The 23,635-nt window shown below is 43.7% G+C and overlaps 1 protein-coding gene across 7 annotated transcripts in view; it reads right to left on the reverse strand.

The window, feature by feature from the left end:
* Positions 1-791: 791 nt before the first annotated feature.
* Positions 792-23,635, reverse strand: part of MTCL1 (microtubule crosslinking factor 1) — a 104,439-nt gene continuing 81,595 nt past the window's right edge. For 6 of the 7 annotated variants that reach the window (XM_084508113.1, XM_084508112.1, XM_084508118.1 and 3 more), the window contains 5 exons: positions 18,759-19,013; positions 14,246-14,551; positions 11,566-11,597; positions 8,682-10,242; positions 792-2,062 (listed from right to left, as the gene is read on the reverse strand). In XM_084508113.1, coding sequence (XP_084364239.1) covers positions 1,853-2,062; positions 8,682-10,242; positions 11,566-11,597; positions 14,246-14,551; positions 18,759-19,013 — 2,364 coding nt within the window. In that variant the 3' untranslated portion in view covers positions 792-1,852. Of the gene's footprint in view, positions 2,063-5,086; positions 5,145-8,681; positions 10,243-11,565; positions 11,598-14,245; positions 14,552-18,758; positions 19,014-23,635 lie in introns of all 7 variants that reach the window. The other variant, XM_084508116.1, reaches the window with a different exon arrangement.

Raw genomic sequence — 23,635 nt, forward strand, 5'->3', positions numbered from 1 at the left:
AGCTGCTATTTGGGAGCTGACCCAAGAGCTAGGGAGTTTGTTCTCATCCAGCAGCTGGATTACGGTTCCTAGAAAGCCAGCCACAAGGCAGCGGGACAGGATGCGAGGGACTTATCGCTCAACAGAGCTAACCAGGAAGGCTTCTAGGGATCCCAGATGGTGCTCTTAAATAAACGAGCCGAAGAAAGCCTCAACAAGGGAAATCAAGCGGGAAGAGCCACTTCAGCCGTGGGATAACAACTCAGAGCATTTCTGGGGCTCCCAGAGAAAGTGTGTGGCCAGACAGATGGTACCAGGCAAAACAGATCGGGAGGCGTCCACGCCTTGGGAGGGCACAAATTCTCAGCTGCATTCAGTTCTCAATGTTAGCCACCAGTTTTACGCAGGCCCTTGGTCTTATTGGTCTCTGTGCACGATGCGGATGAGACATAAGCCTGGATTAAGACTGGGTATTTCATATTTTTGACATCATGTTTAGCTTGCTTTTTCTCATTCACACAAACAACTGAAAACAACAAGACATACCTCCTCAGAGGGTCTGAAAAGGTAAGATCTGCTCTCTGTGTGAGCAGGCTGTGTTGCAGAATTCAGTGAGGAAATTAAAAGAACCTCCCATGGCCTGCTCCAGTACTTACACAAGCCTGTGGAGCACAGCCCAACATTTGGCTTTGCCTATAAAGAAGCATTCTTTTTTCCCTTATGAATACAGGCAGAGTTTGAGGGCTTCATTCCCCAGCTACATGAGCCTGGGAAGTACCATCAGAAATAAGCATCATTAAGCACTCAGGCAGTTTGTAAATACTGAGGGTTTTATTTCCACTTCACATGGTCTCCAACAGACTCTTAAACAAGACCAGTTACAAGTCAGTATGCCCAGAGTTCTCAAGGGTTTTCCCCAAAACAAAAGATTTCAGTAAACGCTGTACATAGCCAGTTGAACTGCTAACAATAATTTAAAAACTCGTTTTGTATAGTCAATGCAAGAATACCAACAATAAAAGTACAGTACAGGTAAATTCACAACAATATTACAGTGGAACAGGTTGACTCACATTTATGTGATGGTAGAAGTACAGTAGCAGTATGTACATGCACTAAAGTGCGAGGACCCAGAGGCATGCAAGTCAAGTATCGTAGGTGTATTTTACAGCTAACTCTGTAAGACTTTCTGAGGCTTTCTTTTTTTTTTTTTTTCTCTCTTTTTTTTTTTTTTTTTACACTTTTCCTTGTGTTTACCTGTATTCCCCTCCATCTCAGTTAACACAACTCTAGTGAACTAGCTTAATGGCTTTCTTCACTACTTAAAAGGTATTGCTTCAGACAGTTGAAGCATCTTTAAGAACCTTACGTTTAAAAACTGATAAACACTGACATTAAAATAGAATAAAATTAACTTAAGACCCTAGTTTTACATGAAAAACAAAAACAAAACCAAAAACGACCCCCAGAACCCCAAACCGAAATCAAAAATGTAACAGTGCAAATATAACCGAAAGGCAGTCAGTATTTGGAGAGAGCGCGAGCACGTATTCAAATTCCCTTAAAACTTAATTTACATTTTATTTTAAATCTTAACTTTATATCATTTTTACCTTTTTTTTTTTTTTTGTTAATATACTGTGTGTAGAAAAGATGGAGACAAAAATAGTTTTCTCAGCTATGAAAAAAAAAAAAAAAAAGAAAAAATTAAGTTATTACAGGCACATTAACTGTTTCATTCCAGAAACACCTCTGTTTCACAGGTCGGACATTCAGCAGCTGCGTTTGAGAACATTCTTTGACCTCCACAACGGGACCTCCCCTTTGGGCCGCCGGGCGAAGGCCGCTCGGGGTGCCTTTGGCCCATGGCCGTTCATGCCGGCGGGCCTCCCTGGCCCGGGGTCTCTGCTGGCGGCTCCTTGCCTCCGCTCTCCTCCGAGGAAGTCAGGTCTCCGGTTGACTGCGACTGTGAGGCAGTAGGGGAATGTGAAGCCCATCGGGACGGTGGGCGCCGGTTCGCTGGTCTCTCTGGCCGGGAGAAGCAGGGTTCGAGGGACGGGGCTAGTGCAGAACAAGGCAGTTCCTTGGCAGCCAAGAGAGCAAAACAGAGGTTAGTGACTTGTATTAGAGGCCGTCCGGCTGAGCAAAGAATTAAAAATTAAAAAAAAAAAATCAAGCTAAAGCTAAGCATTTGTCTCATTACAGGACAAAAGCAAGCAGTGAACGTCTTTCTGTGTGTGGGCTCCGGACAACTGCATGTATGTCCATGATTTATGGAACAGACAAGGAGAGAATGAAAGGAAGAGGTCTGGGATGAGCTGAAGAAGCTGACAAACTTCCATTTGCTAACTCTCCTTGTGCTAGAAAGAGAAGAGCTGAAAAAATACATTTGCATGATAATTCAGGGAAATCCACTATTCACTGCATTGATTTAAGTGCTGGCCAGGCATTTGCAAGAGAGGTCAAGATCAACCACTGGCTCCTTTTGTCTGCTTCAGAGTGCAGACTGACTTTCAGGAAAGACTCGTTAGCAGAAGAATAATGACTACAGCACTAGTTATGACCTTCAGCTGGATTAAAGATTCAGATTTCAATTTTACCTCCAGATTTCAACTTCTGGAACATCACTCCTTACTTCTAGCTGCTTTTGCTTGAATTACAGGAATCAGCGATAATGTGTGTTAAAGATGGCATTCACCAAAATGGAGGAAAACTGAACTTTTATTCCTCTACTGGTTTTCCACTGCTTGGGCTTGGTAGCCTGCCTGTGCTACCAGAAACCATCTGCACTTGTGATTTTTCACCCTGGCACTAGGTTGATAATTGCTTCTAGTATTTATGGACTTTGCTCATCGCACAGCTAGACTTCCTGCCTCGCTCTGTATGCTCACTATATCAAGACAAATGACTGGGGGAGCAAGCCTGTCTTGTACTGCCAAAGCAAAAATTCTGGATTTCTCTGCACACTTCAGAGTTTATAAAAGCAAATCAGAGGAGTTTGTCAACCTAGAGAACTGCATACAATGAGCAGTCCCTGGAGAGTTAAGTAAAAACCTTTCTCAAAATCAGAACACAAGCTGGTGATAAATGGAGAAAGAGATCATAAGCGATACAATGCACAGGACAAGCTCTGGCATGGTAAACCAACGGGAAACAAAGGGAGCAGTAAAACAACACAGTAGGAAGCAACACAGTCAGTGCGGAGTTTCAGACGGAGAAAGGGAATGGGGAATATTGGGTTAGGTAACATGATATGATGGGCAGTGAACAAACACGGTGACATGCCGCTGAACGTCTCGGTTGGACTGGGATGTTACATGACAGAAAGACCAGAGCAGTGGTACTGGAAACGGAGCTTGTGCAGGCGTGTGTGCTTTGGAGAGAGCACCAGAGGTGAAGAAGCCTCCATGAAGGGCGAGACCTCGGAGCCTTCAGGCAGTGGGCAACCAGCTGGTGCTCAGCAGCTGCCCTCCACCAGGACAGAGCACCACCAGGGCTCATCTGCCCTTGTGGGTGGGCGCAGAAGCTGGGTGGAAGCTTTGGGGCCTACATGTGTGCCTCTGTGCAGCCTCGCCCCCGCCCCGGCCCCTCGCTGTGAGCCCTTGACCCCCGAAACACAAATCGGTGCTAACGAGCAGATCGACTCCGTGTCCTCACTTCACCTGATCCCGCCGTGCCTGGGGGACATACGGGCTGTGAAAGCTGCCACTCAAGATTTGTTCAGGGAAATCCATACGGACAGCAATACTTACAGGCAGCACAGCGTGGTGAGGGGAGGCTGTGTGATTTGTGGGCTTTGCCTTTCTGAGCAGCAGCTTAAAGTGGTATCTTTATAGGGCTGCTCACTTCTGGCTGCCTCACCCTAGTTTAACAGGAGTACATGGGAGTCAGCACTGCGATAAAATTCATTTGCACTGCTAACTTCCAGTTGAAAAGAGTCTCTACAGCACTGAATCACAGAATGGTTTGGGTTGGAAGGGACCTTAGGGATTGCCTTGCTCCAGCCCCCCTGCCATGGGCAGGGACACCTCCCACCAGACCAGGCTGCCCAAAGGCCCATCCAGCCTGGCCTTGAGCACTTCCAGGGATGGGGCAGGACCACAGACGTTGGCCAGCTTGTCCAGAAAGGCAGGACTAAGATCGTCCCAGTCTTATCAGTGCTTTGTTTGCCAGGGCAGAGAAGGGACCGGCAGCCCAGCCTCGTAGGGCACTGTGTTGGACGCTGAGCGGGTTACCCACCTGCGGATGTCAGCTTTCTCAGAGCGTGTTAAGGAGAGCAAGCCATTAAAAGCAAACTGTCGGGAATGGTTTCTGAAATCCCAAATGTCCTCCCTTACCATATGCGGCTGCCATAGCTAGAAATGTTTGGAAAAACCGACATCCTGTGGGTTATTTACTGTGATGGCTGCCTGGGGGCTGGGTGGAGAGGCAGCACTTTTTAGCCTGGATGTGGGAAAGGAGGTTTCAGCTTTAGTCTCTAGCTGCTTCCTAGGCCAGGCTGCCAGCCACTGTGGCTATGCCTGTATTAATAGATACACAAACCAGGCTGTTTTCTGGCTCTGAGGCTGAGTGCATGGTCACAGCTCCCTCCTTCCACTGCAGCAGCCCCAGACAGCTGGCTCTAGCCACAGTGGGGTTGAGAGCAGCTTTATGGTGAAACGTGACCATCAGCCACAGGCTGGTGCTCGAGCCCCTTCCCCAGCCCTCTCCAGCCTCTGCTATGGAGTAGGCATGAGGGAAAACAGCCTGGGGCAGCCAGAAGCCCTGCACAGTAGCGTGCAAAGATCCAAAATATATTGTTTCTGTTACATTTTGGGATAATTACGTGTTCTTGAATTTTGCTTTTTTTTTTTTTTTTTAAAAAAAAAGTTTAATGAAAAACCCAACCACACACATTTTGAGTTGTGTGACCTCTCCAGAGACCACGCGTGCTCACAGCCCATGAGGGAACAGGTTGGGCTCCTACCCTGAGCGCTTCCTGACCATCGCATACAACGGGCTACCTGGGGATGCATGGAGCTGTGGTCATTTTATTTCCCTTCATTAACCCACGCGTTCGAAGTGACCGCTTTCGGAAAGCTCTGGAAACAAGGTAGAAAGGACTTACAGCAGTGAGGCAGGCAGGGTTAGAGTCCCCAGGGGGCAGTTAATAAGACAGTTTGGTTCTGGACAGAACAGACAGAAAAGAGAAAGAAAGCAAGTAGGTTGGAAAGAACTGTTTTAATCTTTTTTTTTTTTTTTAAGTGAAGATTTCATGCCAGCAAGGAAGAAGTCTCCAGATGTTACTACCCATTCAGATCATGTTACCGCTGTATCAGAGGGAAACTAATAATAAAAGATAAGCCACCAGCAGCAGAAGATTCAGAAAGGAAGGAAGCAAACAAACCAACCCTTCACAATCCTAGCACAGTCTCAGAAGGACATAGCATTAAACAATCCAAACATTTCTATTCAGCAGAGAAAGACATCCGTTATCCTTTGCCAACCATGATTAAGGCTGTGGAAAAACAACGTTACTGTGAAAGAGGAAAAAAACATTTTTTTATTTTTATTTTTTTCCCCTTCATTTGACTTCAAGAGATAAGTTCTGCTTAGGAAATCTCTAACAAGAAAAAAACACACTGATATTTATATCTCTCAGAAGCCCACCTGAAGGTTTCATGAAAACTCTTTGCCTCACCCCTCTTTCTTCTTCCTACTTAACAGTGACTCTGGCAGGGAGACTCAAACCACAGCAAAAGCCCTTTACTCCTGGCATCCCCTTCCCTTCCTTGCAACATTCCCCCTCCAACCCCGAATGGTTCAGCTGCAAATGTGCGGCCACTGCTCTGCCCTGAGGAGCAGAGGACGCTGCAGCTGCCCTCTGCACGGGTCCATGAGGATGGTCCTCTGGCAGCGCTGTCTTCAGAAGTGGGGCTGAGCCCTCTGTCCAGGACAATTGTGTAACCTCTGGGATTGACATCCTTGCTAGTTAGAGAAGAGCACTCACACTGCTTTTACATTGCTAGTTAGGTAAAGTTAATCTGCATTTTTCAATGGTAATATTTGTAAATCCCATGATATGCAAGTAAGATAGTGGTTTAGTGCATCAGCAGAATAAGAGACTTCTAGGCTGCATTGGGTGGATATGAATTTACTTGTAAGCAGCTCTGGGCAAGTTAGAAAATACAGAGTTATTACTACTATGTATGCATATACACTCACACGCACACATACATATGTACGTGAATATATAAATATATATATGAACTAGATTTCATATGGCAGCAGTAATATAAAAGTAAATTGCGTAACTAAAGCATCCAGAAGCTCAAATTAAAGAAAAGCCACCAACAGGTGCTCCACACAAGTTTAAAAGTCATTAATATACCATGCTATGCCTGCAGAAAATAAAAGAAGGCGTTCCGTGGTAAGAAGGTCACTTGTCTTGGCCAGAAGCAAACAGGTGATGGGGAAGCAAGAGCAGGGATCTGCAGGAGGGTGGCAAGGGCAGTGCTGACATTGACACTGCCCCAAGCTCAGCCTTGCCTCCTGCTAGATCATCATTTGTTGTTCTGCTGTGCCTTGCTTTGTACAAAATGTGCTAAGTGCAATTTTGGAAAATTGTAATTTGTGCGGCCAGGATAATTCATAAGTAACCCAAGGCATTTGCAGAGTCTAAATATATTTGTGGCTTTGTTTTCAACAGCGAACCCACATTTCATTAAGAACATCTTGTAGAGCTCACATAAGAAAAGCAAAGCCCATCATGCAAATGTTGCCCACCAATTTCCTTCTCAATGCACCTGTGCATCTAGACAGCAGCCTTAACAACTGGGCAAGAGCTACAGGGAAGAGCTAGTCTTAGCTCTGAGGCTTGGAACTCAAAAAATTAGGCAAAAGATGCTGAGAATTCATGAAGAGAGGCAATTTTCTGCCGGGCTGATGGTCAATGAGTTTTTACTAAACAGCATTGACGTAGATCTCTCCATGCATCAAACTCGGGTACTGTCGCCAGCTCAATTTTGCCAGCAGCAATTTGTGAAGGTGTGGGATGACATCCATTTACTCATACTTGAAATCTGCTGAGACGTTTAAAAGATGCAGGAGGAAATCAAGAATTTTCAGTGGTGCCTTGAAGGCAAAGCTGAGTTGAACCCGTAAGAGTCCGACACATACTTTCTAATACAGAATGGTAGTACAGGCCCGGTATTGCAAACTAAGGACAAAATACAGAGATGGCTAGACAGAGTGAAGCAAATGAGGCTGCTTTCCACTTTAATTCATTCTGAGGTTTGTGCACAAAACCCTCTTTCATTCACTGTTTTTTATCATGTGCATGTGGTTTCTTTTTTATATGTGCAAACTCCCTTATTTACATCTGTTTAAACAGCTTATAGGGAATATATCCTCAGCTTTGGATGCTCTGTTAGGCAAAAAATGATTGTGTCCTCTCAACAGCACCTACAAAAGAGGAACAGATCGTGCCCATTGCAAACAAGCTGCTAGCGCAAGGCAAACTGCAGAACAAAAGCCTCAGTGCTCAGGTTCCCACAAATCCTTCAACACAAATGTTGACGAAGGAAATGGGTTTTGTACATTCCCTTGAGGCTATGAGGCAAGACTGGTAGGAGCAAACCGAGGCAGCATGTCTGGGGCACATGGGGGTCAAGGAGGAGCAGCTGCCTGGTGGCTGGGACCCCCTGCAACACCAGGATGCTAAATGGACAGCACGGGGCTGAGGGGCTGGGGGTCTCCTGCCCCGGCCCTGGGGAACACCACCGACCAGCAGGCTGCATGCCATTTCTGTGCTGTGCCAGGACAGCAGGCACCGGTAAGTGCTGGGAGTAACTCGGCTTCTCCAGGCCTTCTCAGGGCAACGCTCTCTCAGGCATAGAGGTTCACCAGAAACAGGCTTAGACACTGGTAACTGGAAGAGCTTTTGTCCACCGTTACAACCCGTTTATGGTTGCTTGCTGTAGCACGTTACTGTAAATGAAGATCTGACCCCTGGTGCCTGGGCACACCTGCTGAGACAGATGATGACCATTACACTTTTGACAGTGCAGCAAAATATCAATAAAGAGTTCTTAAGCACTAAATTGGGTAGTAGGATAGTGCTTAGGCTAGCTGATTATCTTTTTTTTTTTTTTTTTTTTTTTTGTGAGGCACCAACAGTCAATACCAAATTTCATGCCATTTAATCACATTTGCAAACCACAGCCAAACTTACTCAGGTACATCCAGAAAAGGTATGCTGAAGGCCCTGAAGCTTAGGTTCAGGGTATTTATTGTAGTGACTAATTTTCACACAAACTTGCCATCACCCACTCTTGTGTAGGAGAAAGAGCCTACCTTTCCATCCAGCATAAAAGAGACATTTACTCAGACCTAGAGTCCCTAGAACATCTGTTAGGTGCGGTGTGTTTTGTAACAAAAACCCTTATCCCAGTCTTTCAGGGGAGAACCATCTTTATCCTGTAAAGGACAAAGCTCTTCTGATGCTTTCAAGCCCGATAAGCTGTCAGGATAGAAACTCAATTCTTTAATCAGTTCTTCAGTGACTAATCCAATAGTTTCATGACTGGGACTCGCTGGTGGTACCACAACAGGACTAGGATATTTTTTGTAAACACTCAGTAGGACTGTAAAACATCTCATAATGCATTTGTTCAAAGAAGAGTGCATTTAGCTATAGGAGGAAAAACAAACAAACTCATTACCTCTATGGACCCTGGATCTACTTTGACAATTTCTCCTGTGCTGTTGTCATTGCTAAGATTTGGTGGGCTGTGGGAAGGTAGCCTTCTCTCTTCTTTTAAGGCATGCTCCAAAAGTTTCTTATTCAAGATCCTGGCAGCATTTTCTGTAAGTGTATACCCTGGAGGAGCAGATAAGTCCTGCCTGATACTCGTCACCTCAGTCCCATCTTCCTTTTGTGTCTCTGTACCCAAACGGAGAGGACTGGGTGACCTGCCACGGGCATTTGTACATGGCTCCTGCACCGGGCCCAGTTCAGGTCTGGGTTCTGCTGACCTGGATCGGCTGCTAGACCTGGGGCATTTTTGGAAGGTCTCATGAAAGATGGGGCTATGGTCAATAATGTTGAACAAACTGGAGAGGCCATCGTTGATAGTGGTATGGACAGGACTCTCCCTTGTAGTAGTTGATCTAGCCCAAGCGGACTCACTGAATCCTTTCTGAGGTGTGCCAGGCAAAGTCCGGTTATTTGGCTGGTCTGATTTGGGAAGGATTTTTCTCTGCAGCTTTGGGGAGCCATATTTGGGGGAACAGCATGTGCGTTCAAACTTAGCCTGCACTTTTTCAATGACAGGGGTCACTTGCCTGCTTCTTAGGCTTCTGGATGGTGAGGAGACAGGCGTGGACCCCCCCTTTGGTGTCAGACACTTGTGTGGACTGCTGGTGATACTGCGCAGGGTTTCTGTCTGCAAGCCAACACTGATGGTCTGGGTGGTCTGCGTCCCCGTCGTTCTCATACCATTGGTTTGACACGCGGTGTCCTTAAACTGAGGCTCTGCTGAATTAGAGTTGGAGCGTATTGCGTTCCGGACAGAGAAAGCTACCTCCTTCATATCGTCACTCATGTTTTTGGACATCTCCAAGCTGTGCAAGGGTGAGGCAAAGCCCACGGTAGTGCAAATAGGACGTTCAATGGGATGAAGACCACTCTCCAGAAAATCCTTATGATGTTTGGCCAGGTCACAAGACCATCTTCCAAACATATCTGAGGAAGCACCTTTTGTCTCAGCAACGTTCCCCATAGCTTTGGTCATAGAAAACAAGAAGTCTGGCTCAACCTGGCTTTTCCCCTCGCTTCCAGCTATCACTGAATTATCAAACCTACGGACCACTGGTGGGCTGTGAAAGACCCGAACTCCCATTTTTTCGGTGACACCGTGACTCCTCATTGGCTGCTTCTGGCAGTGCTCCGGGCTGGTCATGGTGTTGGTGGTCATGGTGACACTGGTGGTGAGGTACCACGAGGAGGCCTGGAAGGGATCTGAAGCTGGATCATTCCCGGCTTTCCCAGTTTCTGTCCTTTCTGCCCACCCTTCTGCAGGCTTCTCGGTGGCCCCAACGTGATTTCTAGTGCTACTGTAATCCCAGGTCTTGTTGAACTCCTCGATGTACTTCAGATCATCAGGAGACAAGGGAGGGGTTATGTCGTCTTTGCTGCTGGAGGAAGGCAAGTTTTTTTCTGGTAGAAACGGAGAAATGTCCATCAAGCGCTGGAATTCGGACATGGAAGAAACGGACATGGCCCTGCAGAGAGGAACACAAGAATGTCAGTCACAGCCTTGGAAGCTCTCACAGAAATACCACTTTCAGCAGAAAACTAACTCAGAAAACTCAACTTTCATTATCTGCTTATATATAAAACTGTTTTAGCCCTCTTGTTTTTTAAATAGCTGGGAAATGTAAGCATTCCTGATGTGTCATTAAAAGTACCAAATGGTTTATTAATGGCTCTTAATTTACTGCGTTCTCATGGGTTACTGCTGGGCAAACGTCTGAAATATGCAGCAGTAGGATGCATTTCAGAAATATATTATTCACAGAAAATGAGTCTTTGTGACAATATGAGGCACACTTTTCAAAGGAAGTACAGAGTATTTCTGGCTTGCTGTGAAATCAGCAAGTCTACCCCCACTCCTGAGATTGCTCGGGCTGCACAGCTGGTGTCCCACAGCGATGTGGGATCTCCAGCCTAGAGGCTGTTACATTTAACTGGCCTGGTGAGTTGAGCTCATGTTATACTTCAACAAAAGGGAGTCTCTATGTGATAACGCTGGATTCTTGGCTTTCCCACACTTTGCTAGTTTGTACAAATCACAGACATTCAGCTGAGTCACCCTACTGCTTCGCTATAAGAAAAATCAACAAAGAACCTTTCTGCATGGCACTACTTAAAAATGTAAATGAGTATAGTTATGAGAGTCAGCTCAGTGAGGTCTCCAAAGCTGGATGAGGATTCAGTAAGTGGTGATTTTTATACAGCAGTATTCTGGAGGATACAGTAAAATCACACTGTGAGATTTTAATCAAGAGCACCAGCTGCAGAACTAGAGTGAAAGAGAATCTCCTATTCAGATGCTCTAGTTTGCATCTGGAGACAATCTCAGAGAGCATGGGCTGGATCCCTTTGGGATGAAGATGTTTTCCAGAAGCACAGTAAAAGCACTCTAGGGTTAGGTGGGCATTCAGCCCACGGGATCAGACCAGAACTAGTGCAACGTAAAGCATCTCGAACATGTAGGAGCGTGACGGGTCCTCAGCACCAACTACATGTATTTTTCTCTACATATCGATGCCTACAGGTCTGTACTACTTGCCAACACAGACACAATTTCGTGCACTCTCAGAGAGTTTGATCTTTGTGCATCACAGCAGAATGTGGCCCACGTTAATCAGAGTAGAACAGAAGCATATTGAGACAAATTAATCCCTGGGTAAATCCATTAATCTGGATTGCAGGCTGATTAGGAGGTGGCACAGCTATGCCTACGGTCTGTGGTTTGGGCACAAGAGAGCCGGGATTCCGGTGGCTGAATATTTGCTGTTTTTTTTCCTCTAAGTTTTATTCACCTTTGAAGATTTCCTTTATGTGTTTCTTCCTCCTGAAGAAAAACAGAAACAAACAGTCATTTCTGAACCTGTTTGTGGCTTTAACTTGTGGGTGTTTTGTCATTCACTTGCAGGTAGTTCCACCAGGTATGTCTGTCTTTAAAAAGCATCTTGCTCCTTGATAAGAAATCTTAAATTGCCTGTGGGAATACTCTTTCCTTTGCACGTAGGTGGCAAAGTGGTCAATCCCATTAGGACAACAGCCTGCACAGGGTAAAAGCCTTTATGCCAAATCTAGGATAGCCTTGAACTTGTACATGTGGAAAAAAAAACATTCGCAGCTCACTTCCATTTGTTATTGCCAAAACCAGCACACCCCTGCAATCACAAATGGAAGTAAGCTGCAACTGGATTTTTTCCACAAGAACAATGTATTGTTTTGGACTACATATTTGTGAGTGAATTCATTTCACGGAGTTAATCTGGTTTATGTCAGAGGCCTAGCTGTGCTGAAATAAGAGATAAAAAACTGGTCTTTTGACATAAGATTTCATTGTATGTTCTCTAGGAACTAACAAATGGCGCCAGTTGAAACTCATTAAGCTAGCTTTATTAAATGTGTGGGAAGACTATTACTTGTTTCATAGGGGGAATACCTAGGGTTTGCTAATGGCATTAAGATGTTTTTATGGCAATTGCTTCCCTGTGACAATCCCATAATTAGTTGTTGTTGTGTGTGCTTTTTTAACAGACACATCTGAAGCAACTGCTCTGCGGTCACTGTTTTTACCGTTTATATTTCTCATAAAATAGGAAATATAAAATATGATCAGGAACCAAAAGAGTATTAGTACCTATTATTCTTATTCAAGCTCATGAAATCATGTACATGAGCAACACCGAAGTGTATTTCACATTATGATTATTCAAAAAGAGTACTGTTTCACTTGGCAAATGCCTTTCTGGTGTTTATCGAGAGTCAGGGAAAAAATAGGAGTTTTAGTCTGGTGTAAGTCTGTTGGCTTCAGTGGAGAGATTATAGAGTACATTTGATCTAACTGAATGGAGAATCAGGCTGAAGGCTGGATTGACTTTACTACAATTAGTACCACAAAGAAAATACAGTGGCGAGGAATAGTCAGCAGGCTGCAATTGCCTCTGTGCATCCTCAGTAAATCTATTCATTAAACTCTAATCAGTTTTGCTTGAATAAACCTAGTGAGGCGAAATGACTTTGTACGCATTTCACCAAAGCATGCTCTGAAGGGAAGAAGCTGTGCAAATATAACCAAGGACCTAATTTTGCTGCCAACGCTTTTGTCAATGGTGGCAATGTCTGAAAATGGAAAGCATCTAGAGAGATCTCCATTCTTAACTACAAGACTGAATTTTAAGTAAAGAAAACAGCAATCAGAATTAAACATAAAACATAGATCCCTGACAATGCTATCACATATTTTACTGAGCACTTGAATGTGTATGAAAGAAACAGCTGAGAAATAATAAATACAAAATCCCACATTGCTCCCTATATATTTATGACACTGGAAAGAGGAAAGTCTAATTGGAGCATGCATGTACCTCCAGCTACCTAAAATGTAAGAACTGCAGCCACATTTCTTGCCCTTATTTTTTTTTTTTTCTTCTTCCCAAAGAATCTGATTTCCCAGTCCTTTAGCTAAGGACCAATGCTATACCTCTCAAAGAAATGCTTGGGTCAAGTTTTCACAGGCTAGCACGTTCAAGCCAAGGCACACTGGTGAAACTTTGTCACACCTACAGGGAGTTTGAGATCTGACTTGCTGACAGACTTTTTTCCAAAGTGGCCAACTTTTCAAGCCTGAGTACACAGGTACATCTTAGACTGGAAAGTCTCTGCTTCTCTATTAGCTATAATGTGTCCACCCAAGCAGAACAGTCGTGCTCAGAGCACAGGCCAAATGTCTAACCCATGTACACAGATCTGAATTTTCAGTTCAGAAGAAAGTACTCCAGACTTGCATTTGGTAAACAGCATGCAGCATGCTGTCCGCTTGGTAATTTTAACTTCCAGAGCTTTCACAATGCATCTTGTTCCGTAACAACCCCAAACAAAACTGTGAAGACCCAGATCCAGGTAAACTAAGTGTGTTGTACAGATTTTAGCAGCACACAGACAACATTCACTATGGTCAATAGCATCTTTTAGCACTGTGTTTTGGATCTTTGTATCCTTATGGTGTAGTCTGAGGGCAGATGCTTTGCTGATGAAGAACAATTTTACTTTTTCAACATCTCATCTCACATTCTCATCCTAATCTATTGAGGAGCAACCACAATAGAACAACCTGAAGTATCTCTCTACAGCACTCAATTCCTTACTAGCAATACATAGCCTGTGCCTCTATATGTATGTAGGTATTTACAGCTGGATGAGACCTTCTGAGCCCATATAAATATATCTAATACAGTACTTAATATGAATGGCCAGCAGGTGAGGTAATCTTTGGGACCCTTAGACTGGCTCCCAGTTTCTCCTGTGATTGGCACCAGTCTAATCAGCTCATAACAAGGGACAAACCACATCAATACCAAATTTACTGCTGGATAGCTGCAAAGCAGTGACCATGACACAGTATCTCACTTCTAGAGCACGGATGCTGTGCAAATTGTGACACAAGAGACAACATGCAGGCTTGACAAAAGTTAGAAGAGCGCATACTTCTGTTAATCCGGTAAAGAATTTCTCCCGCTCCAGCTGCCGGGAGCGGTGTTCCTCCGACTCATCGGGAGAATCGAGGGACAGCGACTCCAGGAAGAGGTTTTCTGTGGCGCTGCACCGATCGCTCTCCTTCAGCTTGGACAGTGACCGGTCATCAAACTGAATGGCATCTGAGTCGGAGTAGGATCTTGATCCCATCGGGCGAGGCACGTGAGGGTTCCCCTGGGTCGTAAATGGGCGCAGGTTGCTCTCCTTCTGGTCACACAGAAAGCTCCCTCCTCTTCGTGGGCTCACTTCTTTCTGAAGCTGAAAACAAGGCAAGTTGGAAGGATCAGCAATTATTCGTGTAGCCTATGGCACCCTGCATTGCTCATCCTTCTCCTGGAGCAAGGCACGCGTGGCCTGGGGAGACAATGCTGCATGCCGCTGGGCTGCCTGAGGTCACCGCCTGGCTCCAGGCATGGTGGGTTTGCTCTCTTGGCCCTTTCACAACAAGACATGTATTAAGGACTTTGATGCTATTACTCAGAGGATTTCAAGTGGTTAAATACGTATTTAATTTTGCTTGTTTATGCCTATATGTATACATATATACGCTCTGTATATATACACACAAAATCATGTGTCTGCTTGTAATCTGATTTTTAAAGAAACAAATCAACACTGTTGTTTAAAAGCAATCTTGACATAAGATCCTAAAGCAAAACAAGTAGAAGCTCAAATAAGGGTGAGTGATTTTGAGTCTCATCAAAATATACACAAACTTTCTTCTGGTCAGCAATACAAGGATCGCACTTTCATGTATATCACTCACCTTGTTTCCAGAGGGGGAAAATCCCTCTTAACAAAACACAAAAGCTTTGTCTTCAAGGTGGTCTAGCCCTAACACAGAGCTAGAAAGTTGACTATTTGTAATAAAAGAATTATCAAGGGGATGAATTAGGCATGCAAAGCACATTTGAAGAAAATACATATTTAATAGAAGGGCCATCAAAGCTATTAACTCTACACTTTAGAAAAACTGGACAGAGAGACAGTGAACCACTGCTGAAATTGAACTTCTGTCAGTCTTAAAATTAGGTTATGTGATCAACATTTCCTTTAATTATGAATATAGCAGGTTAAGTGAAGTGAGTGACATTTTCAAATACAATGAGAGACAGCAGGAATCCGATAAATAATTCTGATGCTTTGTGAGAGCAGCCTGCTAAGGTTACTGGCAATAACCTGCAAATGCTAGTCATTTCCTGGGATCCTGGGGACTGAGGACCTCCTACAAAACATGCTTTTAATGCTGCTGCATGTGTATGGAAAAAAATCAATGGGCATCACATCGCTTAATGTAGATCAAATGCAGATTTTAGGCCAGATCCTAAATTACTAAATTTTCACTTGGGCTGAAGTCAGTTAGATTTTTGCTTGATTCAGGCCTACAAGAAGGTGAAAGCGTCTTTAGTGTTTTGCTCATTATACACAAAATCTGAAACAGTTTTATTAAAAGCAGCTTAGGAATCCTATAAAGGTAGGGGCTGGGAGGTATATCTGAAGAGATTCCAGAGTCCATTTCCCAGCATATGGGCAGGACCCAAAGCAAGGAGAAATGGTAATTGCACATTGTTGGTATATACAGATCCACATGCAAGCCACCACTGATTTTCAAAGATCCTTGCAAGATGATTATCTGGGAACCTCTAAGAGAAAACAGCACAGAGTACTGGCTCACTCTCTGGATGTCAAACTACTGTCAGGAGAATTAAAATGAGAAATACTGGCCTAACTTTTCAATTGACTAATGATTTTGAGCCTGAATCTGCTTATACCTATAAAAACACACCTCTCCAAATAGGTGATCTTGTGGTTTCAAATATTTGTTGGTGTGATCTTTGCAGAATTAGATTAAAGAACACAGTGTGTGTGTGTTCTCTAAGGGAAAACAAAGTGACAGTGTACTTGAAAAGAAAGAAAAAAAAATACAACTTTGAGCTCTGAAAAAAAAGTAGGTCATCATGTTTTTTACATGCAAGTGGTATTCCCATAACTAACCGAAGTATTTTATATATTTTATACATTGGTGTGAGCTTCCCTCTTATCATACATGTATTATTCATTAGCTCTGTGAAAGCAGACAGGCATAAAGCATTAGTAAGAAGTTTGGCACACGTGCTTCAGTTTGTTCTTGGACTGGTTTTCAAACATACACACTGGTGTAGTCTCCTCATCCTCTACGTATCGCCATACATGGAATACACACAGAAGAACACTGGGGAGAAGGACTTCAGAGAAATACTAATTGCTTCCATATAAAGCTGGACTTGACTGCAATCTGAGAAGACACTCAACTAAAAGCCTGCAAATATTTGGGAGCTTCCTGTCACACACGGAAATGTTTGATTATAAGCAAAGATGGGATTATGAAGTTTTGCAGGCAGATAGCCAAGCTCTCCAATGCTATTTCTGATCATCTTGTCCTCTGGAGTTAGACTGACATAGTATTTTTTTATTTTCCCTATCTGTGGCTAACATTGTGTAAAACTCTTGTACCATAAATAGATAGTTGGGCCCTAGAAGTTTCAGAATGGTAACAAAAGAAATCAGTTCCAGGGTTAGTTAAGAGCTATTCTGTAGACTTTCCCAAGATGACTCTGAGAGGTTATTTCAGGTTTGAAGAGAATTAAAGGCTAGGTAACATTAACAGGGATTTCTCTCCTCCACCCTTCAATGGGTCTTGTTCCCAGGGAACAGAATAAGGAATCCTGAACCAGGTTAGATCCCTCAGGCTACTGAGGATACATTGAAGAGATAATGTCAAAAAATACAGTTCATAGGCAGCATTATAAACATCCAAAGAGGTACCAGTGATTTTCCAAACAAAAGTTTATGCCCATGTCCTTAGTATAACGGGAAATTTTCTGATGGTTTTTTAATTCTCATTTTGCATGAAGAATCCACAGGAGGTATTTTGGCCACTCAAATTCAAGAATTAGAAACCAGCCCAGACAAAACAGGGAGAAATCAGCATCTTCTGCCAGTGAAGCCTTGGAACCAGATTAACTTTGATGAATCGCTCTGCTACAACCCTTTTTATCTCATGTGCATTGGTTATTTTATCTTAAGAGACACACTATAGTTCCACGTTACAAGGTTTTGCAAGGCTAGTTCAAGAAGCTGCATGAAGTATTCTCAGAAACCCTCAGATAAACAGGAGTTTAAAAAAGCCAGAATATTGTTTATTGATATTTTGAAGTAAGAAGCTCAAATCACCTTTCTTGTTCCGTAAAACTTTCATATTGGTCACCACCCACTCGCACCTACATTTTTGGTAGTGATTTTAGAAATATCTGTAAGGTACAGCATTTTCTTAAGTGCTTCCCAGTGGGCTTACCAGCCATAACTAAAACTGAGGTTTAGTCTGATAATATTTACAGCCTGGTGTCTTTTCTCTAGCTTCTTGTTGCAGCCCAAGCATGGGAACATGAGATACAGACAAAGAACCCTTTTCAAAAATCAGTCATGAAGTCACCCCAGGCTTTCATTAAGCTTAACATGTGAAGCTACTTTGTACTTCATTCAAGCGAAGTGCTCCCTAGAGAGCATGCACAAATCTGGTGCCATTCCATTTTTGATGTCCTAAGGACAGGAAGTATTCAGTTAATTGAGGACCCACAATTTCAGTTGTTTTTCTTACTCTTCCTGGAATGCATGACTCAGAGCTGAGCAATGTTCAGTCAAAAATGGTGTATTAATTCTCCATCATTAAACTTGATTTTAATATTTTGTGTGGTTTCCAGCCAGACAGAAACCCATTAGGTGAAAGTTGGATCAACATTTTCAAATCAGTATCTAATATTAAGCAGATGGAAGTACACGGCGGTGTAGATGATGGGCATGAAAAACAAGGGGATAGATACACAATTACCAGATTTGCAAATGATAGAAGAGGTGTGTACAAAATTCATGTGATCAAGGCCAAAAGTGTCTTCTGAATATTTAGCATTGCAAGCTGATTGTTTAGTATCAATCAGGACTCTTCATTGTTATCTCCTGGTTTCCTTTGCTAGAGAAAAAGAATTCAGCTGAGACTGAATAGTCACAGCAGCTGCATCTTTGGTGGCAAATTCACAGATGAACAGACTTTTTTTGGCAGGAAGCTGTATATCCAACCTTGAATAACCCTGCATGTGGGACTGAGTGTTTCAGCATGAAGAGATGCACATAAGCTTTCAAACAGAGTGAATCAGTGGGACCATGCCTGTACAGGGTAATTGAAATAAGGCAGGAAATGGCCTTTAACCTGGACCTGATTTCTCATAAGCAGTCCTTTATAGGGCTTATGAGCATTTTCCTTTTACTCCCTTGAGCACGTAAATTGTTTTGTATCATGGGAAACACTGATGTAGCCAAGGAACCAAAACTGTTCCTGTGCTGTTTCTTACTACAGTTTCTTGACCTTGGACTGCGTGTAGTAGTGGTGCAACAACTCATGCTTTGCAACCAGCCTTTGCCCACTCCTTACCTGCTCTATCCGCCTGAGCAGCTCCTTCTTTTGACGCTCCCATTCTCGTCGGTCCCTATCAAGCCTGTCCAGGAGCTCCACCTTTTCCCGGTTCCAATTCTTCTCACTGTGCTGGATTTGCCAGCGGAGGTCCATCACCACACTGTGAGTCTCAGCCAGAAGCTTCTTGTGTTCCTCTCTTTCCCGTTTAAAAGCTCCTTTGGCATCAGAAGTGAGGCCTACATCTCCTGGGGTGTTCTCACTCTTCCCTTCCAGCTGCCATTAAAATAAAACATTATTAGGACACCAAACTTTTGCAGGTAAAACCCTGTGTCAGACAAGGAATTTTAGTTGGAGAGACTTGAAGAGACTCGATGGCTTTGTATAAGTTCAAGAGAGGGGAAAATTTATCCCTTGATAAACATCCCTTGATAAAAGCTTCACCTTTTGTTTACAAGTCAGTAGGTGTGTGGATGAGTCAGAATGGGTCACAAGCAACCAAGAGTGAGAAGTAGTGAAAACTCATTTCTGCCTCTGAAGGTAGTTTTCTTCAAAAAGCAGAAGCATCAGGTTTTCTGGGAAACTTGCTCCTTTAGCAAGAGAGAAAGATAGTACCTTCAAACAGTCCAGTGTGGAAAATAATCCCAAACTCTCTGAGCAAAGGGAAGTTCAGGCCAGATCAGGGTAATTTGTCTTTGGAACAGCCTCCACAGGTAAAGGGCAGAGAGGTACAGAATTTACTGAGCTGCAGAGAACAGCCTGTTACAGCCACTTGCAGACCTTAAACACCTGCATCTTCTAGCACTAATTTCCAAAGTCTTTTTTTTTTTTCTTTTTTTTTCTTTTTTTTTTTTTTCTCTCCAAACCAACCAACCAACCAGAAAAATCATTTATAAAAAAAGCAGCCGCCTATGGTGAGGTTGGGTGGGGCTTGGGCAGCCTTATCTAGGGGGAGATGACCTTGCCCATGGCTGGGACGTTGGAATTAGATGATCTTTAAAAGTTCCCTCCCAACCCAAAACATTCCATGATTCTATGGAAGTTGACACGACACTATCTTCTCTCTCCGAACCTATTTATGCAATGTAAATTTGTGGGGCCAGGACGGTGCTGACAACATTTGATGAGACTCAGAAGTGTGTTATTTTGTACAGGCACAAATGTCAGATACTGATCGACCTCTGTCTGTAACTAGTCATACCTGTAAAACCTTCCAGAAGTCAGATTTGACAGCAGTGGGGTAGTTCCTTCAGTATTAACTCAAGAACTCACATTATCAGCAAAAAAACTATAAGGCAGATACCAGACTTAGAGGAGAAGAAATAATATCAACTGTATGAAAAAAAATCATTAAAAAGCAATAGATATTAAGAGCATTATAAAGGTGGGGTTCAGCACGAAGGATTAATGGACAAATTGATTACAGATTACTCAAACATGTTTTGTTTGCTTGAGTTCATTATTTTACTGAAGTCCCACCTGGTTAGTGGTAAAAATCCCACTGATATCAGTGGCACCTGGGTGCAGGTGGGTGTGGGAGCATGGACCAACTGATGGGAACATGGGGGCTGCACTGAGCAGTCCCAAAATAACCTTGCTGCCAACTACTACACTTCCCTCCTGGCCTTTGGAAGCAGTGTTATGTATTATACTTCTACATCCCTTGTTTTTAAAGCAAATGTAGCAATTCCCTTCCGTGTATTATGGAATAAAATCAATTTGCATATGACAAACAGTAAAACAAGATAAATCCGGACTGGTTTGGGCTTTCTCGGCCAGATGCGGTGCCTCTGTGTTTAATGTCTCTCAGTTGGTCTTTTCTTCCCCTGAGGCTGTCCTGAGGCAGGCATCTCCTCCCTTGCTTCTGCGACCTGCAGCGATGTGCCAGGGGTTGTCCCACGCACAATAGCACAGCTCAGTCATGGACCACAGGTGTTGTGGGGCAGAAATGCAGAACATCCCGGGACAGACATCTGGCCATCTCTGCTGCAGATCCACCATGGGATACACCATCTGGTTTGATGGTGTCTGATTTGATGGTGATGGAGACACTGCTGGTTTCCAAACTCAGCACTAACTTAAGGTAATGGGCTCTAGCCCCTTGCTGCATCTTGTCTCTGTGCATCCACAAGTCCCCAGCTCCAAAGGGAGGGTCTGGTCAGGTTGACATCCATTCTTTTAGGTTTGTTTTGCTTTGGCCCCTCTGGGTTGCCCTTGCAAGTTCCTTCTGGGTTTACTAAGTGGCTGTGACACTGAATAATCATGTATTTTGGGAGTGCCACTGCAGAGCTGAGATCAGCCAGAATAGTAAGAGCCTCTAAAATGATATAAACTCTACCTGGTTTCCTTACATCTAAGCCTGACAGAGGATTATGTAGAATTTGTCCTTTGCAATATATCTATGTGATCTTTCAAGTACTTTTAATGCCCTTGCAGACTTCTCATTTTTCATCCTGCAATAGGAGCTCCTGGCAGAAGTTGCTGGAGTGTCTGGAGTAAATCCAGCCAGGCTGGAGTGCAAACTCAACCTTACAACAGTGCTGTCTCCCGGGGAATAATGCCACATTGAGTAGTAGCTATGGCTAACGTGCTAAGCTGACAGACACGCCAATGTCTGCAACAAATTCTTTAGCTGGCATGAAGTCCAAAAAATGCTAAAAGCAACCTATAAGGCAAACAAATGTTGCAATATGCAGTTTACATGATTATGGTATAAAGCAAATTTCTCCTTCAATTTTTTTAATCTAATAAAATCAGCAAAATGTTGAACTCAAGACTCTCTCTTGCCTTACACCACTGAATTCGTAACCACCATGTGGCAAGTTCTCAGCCTTTCAGTTTGCAAACAAGAAAGGCAGTGGTCCCTAGGCCATGTTGCCTGCATTGAGCAGGAAAGCCAAAAGAGGCAATGAGACAAAAGAACATGCTTCAGAAGTGTGATCTGTGATTTGGGACCTACAGCATTCCTCAGTCAGAGGTGGTGCCTTTACACTTGGAGGACAGTTCTCAGTGCCAGTGAAAGGCAGAAGAGTGTTGCTGTCAAAGAGACTGTTTGCCTCTGTGTTTATGAAACGGCTCAAATCATGGAGGAAGGGTCCAGTGGTGGCTCTTTAGCATTAAAGTCTAGATGTGTCTTTTCCAAACCTGCTAACTGCTAAGGTGGCTAGATGTCTCTCCATTTGCACCATGGCTTGCATTTCCCCCAAGAATCCCGAAGCTGGACCACTCATTGGAGTCATAGCGAGGGTTCGTGTCCTTATATGCCAATTCTCAGTGCATATCACAGAATGGTTTGGGTGGGAAGGGACCTCAAAGATTATCCAGTTCCAAACCCCCCTGCTATGGGCAGGGACACCTCCCACCAGACCAGGTTGCTCAAAGCCCCACCCAGCCTGGCCTTGAGCACCTACAGGGATGGGGCATCCACAGCCTCTCTGGGCAGCCTGTGCCAGTGCCTCACCACCCTCTGAGTGAAGAATTTCCTCCCAAAGCCTAATCCAAATCTCCCTTCTTCTAGTTTAAAACCATTCCACCTTGTCCTATCACTATCTGCCTGTTGTTCTCCATCTCTTTTTATAAGTCCCCTTTTAATATGGAAAGGCTGCAGTGAGGTCTCCCTGAAGCCTTCTCTTCTTCAGGCTGAACATCCCCAGCTCTCTCAGCCTTTCTTCATAGGAGAGGTGCTCCAGCTCTCTGAGCATCTTCATGGCCCTCCTCTGGACCAGCTCTAACAGCCCCACATCCCTCTTGTGCTGGGGGCCCCAGACCTGGATGCAGGACTCCAAGTGAGGCCTCACAAGGGCAGAGCAGAAGGGGACAATCACCTCCCTTGCCCTGCTGGCCACCCTTCTGTTTTATGCAGGATTTGGTCCCAGTTCCCAGAATACTGGGATTTTTCACTTCTCCAGCTGGAATTACTGGGACTCCATTGGTCACAGTCATCAAGATCCCATACTTAGGAGCAATCTCATTATTTCTTAACTTAAAAACAATGCTGAAGGATCCTTCTGCCAAATAAGATGTACATGCATTTCTGACAGCCAAGACCTTTATTTTAATGACATACACAGTGCTAAAGCTCAAAAAGCAGCAGGGAACAGTACATTATCATTTCTGATATGCTGTGTTCTTGCAACAAAGTAGTTTTCTTCCTTCCTTTTGCTCTGTCTTTCCTATACAGAGAGTTCAAGCATCAAAATGCAAAACCATTGTCAGTAACTATTAATTAGGAGGTGACTCTCTTGAGGAAAATGCTCTTCTTAATTGACCTACTGCTTCACGCACACACAAAAAAGTGGAAAGCAGTGACAGTACAGACAACAGTAGAGACAAGAAAGGCCTTGATTCTCTATGGGCTTGTCAGGGGTCGGGCAGCTTTATACCCCCCTACGGTGGGAGTGCTGCACAGCCCGCTGCTTCATCACTCCCAGTAAAAAAGACAAAATGACATCCTGAGAGGTCCTCCTACCCACACTGCCACGACAGGCTTGGCTGTCTAGCTAAAGATGTCGTTATTCCACATACTGCCACAGAGCAGCAAATGTTAACATGACATTATGTGATGCTGATGATTTAGGTGTTATTTACTAGCTCCTCCCATCTCGATCCTGAAACTTGACCTACATGTATAACACAGGTTATAAAAATAAATGTTTATAAAAATAAATTCCATATTTGGAATCATTAACAACAGTTTGAGTCAATTTCATATTTACATTTCTATTTAATGTTTATCATATTATTATTTGTATATTTCATTTTTAATTGCTTCCTTATAACTGTGAGCACATACAACAGACCTCAGTGGGACACTCGCGTTGTTTGCACTATCCTAATTGACACTCTCATGATTTATGTACTCTCTTTTTGCTACTTCATTAGGGACCCATTTTTACTGT

The sequence above is a fragment of the Aythya ferina genome, assembly GCF_964211825.1.
Source record: "Aythya ferina genome assembly, chromosome: 2".
NCBI classification, from domain to species: domain Eukaryota; kingdom Metazoa; phylum Chordata; class Aves; order Anseriformes; family Anatidae; genus Aythya; species Aythya ferina.